The following is a 5,406-nucleotide window of genomic DNA, read 5'->3' on the forward strand; positions in this document are numbered from 1 at the left end:
TGCAGGTTCTCTAGCTAGATGCCATTATGGAGTCAGAGAAGGGCAGAACTGGAAGGACAGACCTAGTGAGCTGTGTGGTTCCATGTCCTTCTAGATCAGGGATCTGAGACTCCCGCCCTGAAGGAGCCAGGACCACTGCCTGGTTCCTGTGGTCCCAATCTTCCACCAGGGAGTGAGAGACGGTGGCACTCATCTCTGCCTCCCTGTGGAATCTCATCACTCCACTTGTGTCTGCAACAAGACTCCAGAGTTTCTAAAACTTGAGCTATGAAGCATGGGTCTCGTCTCATCCCCCATCTCAGCCACCCAGGGCAAAGCTATACTCCTGCTTTTTGAGGTCTAACCATTTGATTGTTTTCCTTTCAGATGGCTTACATGAAGATGAGATGGGTATATATTTCCCTGATGGTCCTGGGAGTCTTTTGTCTGTATTATAACCTGGAGGATCTGAATCCTTTTAAAGGAGAACCAGTGATTTTCAAGAATGAACTTGGGGACTTCCTTCAGCTCCCAGATATAGATTGTGGGCAGGATCCCCCCTTTCTTATACTGCTGGTAGCTTCATCTCATGAGCAGTGGTTTGTCCGCTTGGTCATCCGGAGCACATGGGGAAAAGAAAAGATCATAAAGGGAAAGCGGATAAAAACATTCTTTCTCCTGGGAACTTCTCCCAGTAAACACATCTCAAGAGAAGTAGCCAAGGAGAGCCAGAAGTTTCGTGATATTATCCAAAAGGACTTCACAGATGATTATTTCAATCTGACCCTGAAGACCATGATGGGGATGCAGTGGATCTACAGCTTTTGTCCACAGACAACTTTTGTGATGAAAACAGACTCTGACATGTTCGTCAATATCTACTATCTTACTGAACTGCTCCTGAAGAAAAACAGAACAACTCGGTTTTTCACCGGCTTCCTAAAACTGAACGAGTATCCCATCAGGAAACGGTTCAATAAGTGGTTTGTCAGTAAGTACGAATATCCGTGGGACAAGTACCCACCCTTCTGCTCTGGCACTGGCTACGTTTTCTCTAGCGACGTGGCGGGTGAGGTGTACCATGTTGCCAATAGCGTGCCCTTCATTAAACTGGAAGATGTCTTTGTGGGGCTCTGCCTGAAAAGACTGAAGATCAGACTGGAGGAACTTCACTCTGAGCAGACTTTCTTCCCTGAAGGGTTACCGTTCACCACCTGCCGTTATAAGAAGATTGTGGCCTCCCATCATATCAAGCCACGAGACATCCTGAGGTACTGGCAGGCTCTGGAAGGTTCCCTGCCAGAAGAGTGTCCAGATAACTGAGGGGAGCCTAGAAGTGCCTGTGGACCACCTCGGTGATGGCTTTTGAAAGATCTTTGATGGTGTGGCTGAGACTCCCCAGGTCAGGGAGGGAGCAAGGAAGGAAGAGGCAGAACACAAGGTCCTGCAGCCTTCCCTGTCTAAACATAAATGCCACCACGGATGAAGCCCCATTTGGTACCCGAGCCATAATAGACACCATCTCTTGAGCACCTACCCTGAGGCACTAACTCATGTGCAGCTGCATCTTCTCATGTCAGGAGACAGCATCCACATGGAGTGGTGGGTGTCACCATTGCCACTTCACAAACAAGGAGACAGCAGCTTAGAGAGGGATGGGGACCTGTCTCAAGGATGACAGCCGGCAGACACCAGAGCGAGGGGGAGAGCCCAGTGTCGTCAGATCCCAGGCGGCAGCCCCCGTCTCAGTCCACCCTTGTGAGCTGCCTCCTGGGAGAGGATTGTGGCCATGGGGGCTTCAAGGGGGGCCTTGCTGCTGGCATCCGTCAGTCCCTTGTAAGAGTCCCCTCTTCCTCCTCAAGTCCCATTCTTGTGCTTTTTAGTGCAGAGACTTGGGTGAACCAATGCCCCCCGTCCCTCCGGTACTGAGTTCCCTGGGTTCACGATGAGTCTGGCTGGCCTGAGACCCTGTTAGCAGCTTGGCACTCAACTCACTACAAAGACATTGCTGCAGTGGCTGCAGCTCTACCCCCAGGAAACACCCAGTTCTGGATAGAATCCAGTCTTTAGAAACCAGATTCAGCTCAGAAATCACTGTGAAGCTTGGCCTGCTGTACACACCTGTTGGCCCTTCTGCTGAGTGGGGGATCCCTGAGAGAACAGCATTTCTTCCCTGGTGTCCATGGTGACCCTGTCTGTTGGCTCCATCTGTCCTTGGTCTGCACTTCAGGTCTCCAAGTGCACACTGGAGGGTGGTTGGATGCGTCATCCATGAAGGATGCTGGGAGCTTTTCTGGGAACTGGGAATGATTTAAGTCAAGACCCTCTCAAGCAGCCCCTGGGATGTGGAACGCTGAACTGAGTCTTGGTCCAAGGTGCGTCTCCCTGAGTGCGTGTCCTAAGCCCAATCCCAGCTCAGCGTCACTGCATTCCTCAGATGGCCAAGGAACAGATGCATTTTGTGATATGGACTTTAGTATGCATCTCATGGGGGTTTGGAAGAGCCTGTTCTGCAGGGTTGTGTGGAAACAAAACTTTTTTTTTTTTTTTTTTTTTGGCAGAATCTGCCCATTCAGCCACTGTCACACTGACATACAAAGCCATCTTGCTCCCAATCTCCAGGAGGATCAGTTCTTACTTTCTACTTTATTGCACCGAACTTTAGCAGCACTCAGAGCCGAGGCCTCACATGACTGTGAAACTTACAAATGTTGAACGAAGCTTTGACCTGAACACAGGAAGAGGTGTCTGCTGCAGAATGGTCACAGCCGGGTTGATCTGCAAAATGGCATCTTATTTTGCACAGTGTTTTTCATTTCTGGATGGAGCTGCTTCTTGGCGGATATGTTTTCTTATCCCAGCTTCTCTGAATGTGCTGGGTCATGTTCAGAAAAGCTACCTTCTCAGGTGGGAAAATTAGGGACTGAGCTTGTTTTCTGAAGCCTGGATTTAGCAGGGCCAGTCCTCAGTCCCGTGGGACAGACTCCCTCTGATTTGGGGGATAACGGTGGGCTTTGGGCTTTGAGGGTGAAGGAGCCTTTGGCAATAGGGCTGCGTTTGTGCTTAGATGTCCACCTTGTCTGGTGTGCATGTCCATGTGGCCGCTGGGCTGGGATGGGAGGTTCATCTCACTCAGGATCTGGTCTCAGCACCTGCCCAAAGCCCTCTCCATAGGAGCACAAGCACACACTCAGCTCCACCCTCTGTGTGCTCTGAAACAGTTTTCTGCAAAACACATCCCTTGCCACCATCCCCAATTCTATTTCTTTATATAATGAAGACCTTTTATACTCTAAGGAAAAACATGTTTTGTGACTACAGAACTTGAAGGCACCTTTGAGCTTATTTGGTCTGGCATTTACATAGGATGAAAATAAAGCTCAAAGAGACCCAGAGGCTTGCCCAAGACCTCACAGCTTGTTTGTCATGGAGTGCAGGTTTCAGCCAGAGGTGTAGTCCGTGATGCTGTCTTGCTTGTATGTGAGAGTAAGAAACTGTGAAAGTGCAAATTAGGAGACAAGGTGAGGCCTCTGGGTGCTTCCAATAGCACCCAGAGTGAATTTCAGAATGGGACTGGAGAGGAGCCAGGCTGCTGTCTTCACTCACAGGTCCAGGGAGGAATGGTGCTCATGTGTGCTCAGGTGTGTATGCTCAGTTGCTAGGTCATGTCTGACTCTGTGATCCCAGTAACTGTAGCCCGCCAGACTCCTCTGTCCATGGATTTCTCCAGGCAAGAATACTGGAGTGGATTGCCATGCCTCCTCCAGGGGGTCTTCCCGATCCAGGGGTCTAACTCCCATCTCCTGTGTCTCCTGCATGGGCAGGTGGGTTCTTTACCACTGAGCCACATGGGACGTCCATGACACTGATGGCCAAGGCTAATTGCCAGACACCGAGATAAGGGCTTCACAAGTATTACTTCCTTAAATGCTCACAACTACTCCCCAGGAGGTGACTACCCACTTTCCTGCTTTTCAGTTCAGTTCAGTTCAGTCACTGTCGTGTCCAACTCTTTGCAACCCCACGGAATGCAGCAGGCCAGGCTTCCCTGTCCATCACCAACTCCTGGAGCTTGCTCAAATTCAGGTCTATCAAGTCAGTGATGCAATCCAACCTTCTTTACAGATGAGTAACCGAGCCATGAAATTAAAAGACACTTACTCCAAAAATAAACAAATGGGACCTAATTAACCTTAAAAGCTTCTGCACATCAAAGGAAACTATTAGCAAGGTGAAAAGACAGCCTTCAGAATGGGAGAAAATAATAGCAAATGAAGCAACCGACAAACAACTAATCTCAAAAATATACAAGCAACTCCTACAGCTCAACTCCAGAAAAATAAATGACCCAATCAAAAAATGGGCCAAAGAACTAAATAGACATTTCTCCAAAGAAGACATACAGATGGCTAACAAACACATGAAAAGATGCTCAACATCACTCATTATCAGAGAAATGCAAATCAAAACCACTATGAGGTACCATTTCACACCAGTCAGAATGGCTGCGATCCAAAAGTCTACAAATAATAAATGCTGGAGAGGGTGTGGAGAAAAGGAACCCTCTTACACTGTTGGTGGGAATGCAACCTAGTACAGCCACTATGGAGAACAGTGTGGAGATTCCTTAAAAAACTGGAAATAGAACTGCCTTATGATCCAGCAATCCCACTGCTAGGCATACACACTGAGGAAACCAGAAGGGAAAGAGACACGTGTACCCCAATGTTCATCGCAGCACTGTTTATAATAGCCAGGACATGGAAGCAACCTAGATGTCCATCAGCAGATGAATGGATAAGAAAGCTGTGGTACATATACACAATGGAGTATTACTCAGCCATTAAAAAGAATACATTTGAATCAGTTCTAATGAGGTGGATGAAACTGGAGCCTATTATACAGAGTGAAGTAAGCCAGAAGGAAAAACATAAATACAGTATACTAACGCATATATATGGAATTTAGAAAGATGGTAACAATAACTCTGTATACGAGACAGCAAAAGAGACACTGATGTATAGAACAGTCTTATGGACTCTGTGGGAGAGGGAGAGGTGGGAAGATTTGGGAGAATGGCATTGAAACATGTAAAATATCATGTAGGAAACGAGTTGCCAGTCCAGGTTCGATGCACGATGCTGGATGCTTGGGGCTGGTGCACTGGACGGCCCAGAGGGATGGTATGGGGAGGGAGGAGGGAGGAGGGTTCGGGATGGGGAACACATGTATACCTGTGGCGGATTCATTTTGATATTTGGCAAAACTAATACAATTATGTAAAGTTTAAAAATAAAATAAAATTAGAAAAAAAAAAAAAAGACACTTACTCCTTGGAAGGAAAGTTATGATCAACCTAGATAGCATATTCAAAAGCAGAGAAATTACTTTGCCAACAAAGGTTCGTCTAGTCAAGGCTACGGTTTT

The 5,406-nt window shown here is 47.5% G+C and overlaps 1 protein-coding gene across 1 annotated transcript; it reads left to right on the top strand.

The window, feature by feature from the left end:
- Positions 1 to 366: 366 nt before the first annotated feature.
- Positions 367 to 4,269, top strand: B3GALT5 (beta-1,3-galactosyltransferase 5). The gene has a single exon (XM_005894609.2). It carries the CDS (start codon positions 367 to 369, stop codon positions 1,300 to 1,302), a length of 936 nt encoding a protein of 311 aa, XP_005894671.1. The 3' UTR covers positions 1,303 to 4,269.
- The last annotated feature ends 1,137 nt before the right edge of the window (positions 4,270 to 5,406 follow it).

This window comes from Bos mutus, chromosome 1, assembly GCF_027580195.1.
Source record: "Bos mutus isolate GX-2022 chromosome 1, NWIPB_WYAK_1.1, whole genome shotgun sequence".
Lineage (NCBI taxonomy): Eukaryota > Metazoa > Chordata > Mammalia > Artiodactyla > Bovidae > Bos > Bos mutus.

Excerpts from the sequence above, each read along its gene's own strand:
- B3GALT5 (XM_005894609.2), top strand. The coding sequence starts at position 367 with ATGGCTTACATGAAGATGAGATGGGTATATATTTCCCTGATGGTCCTG.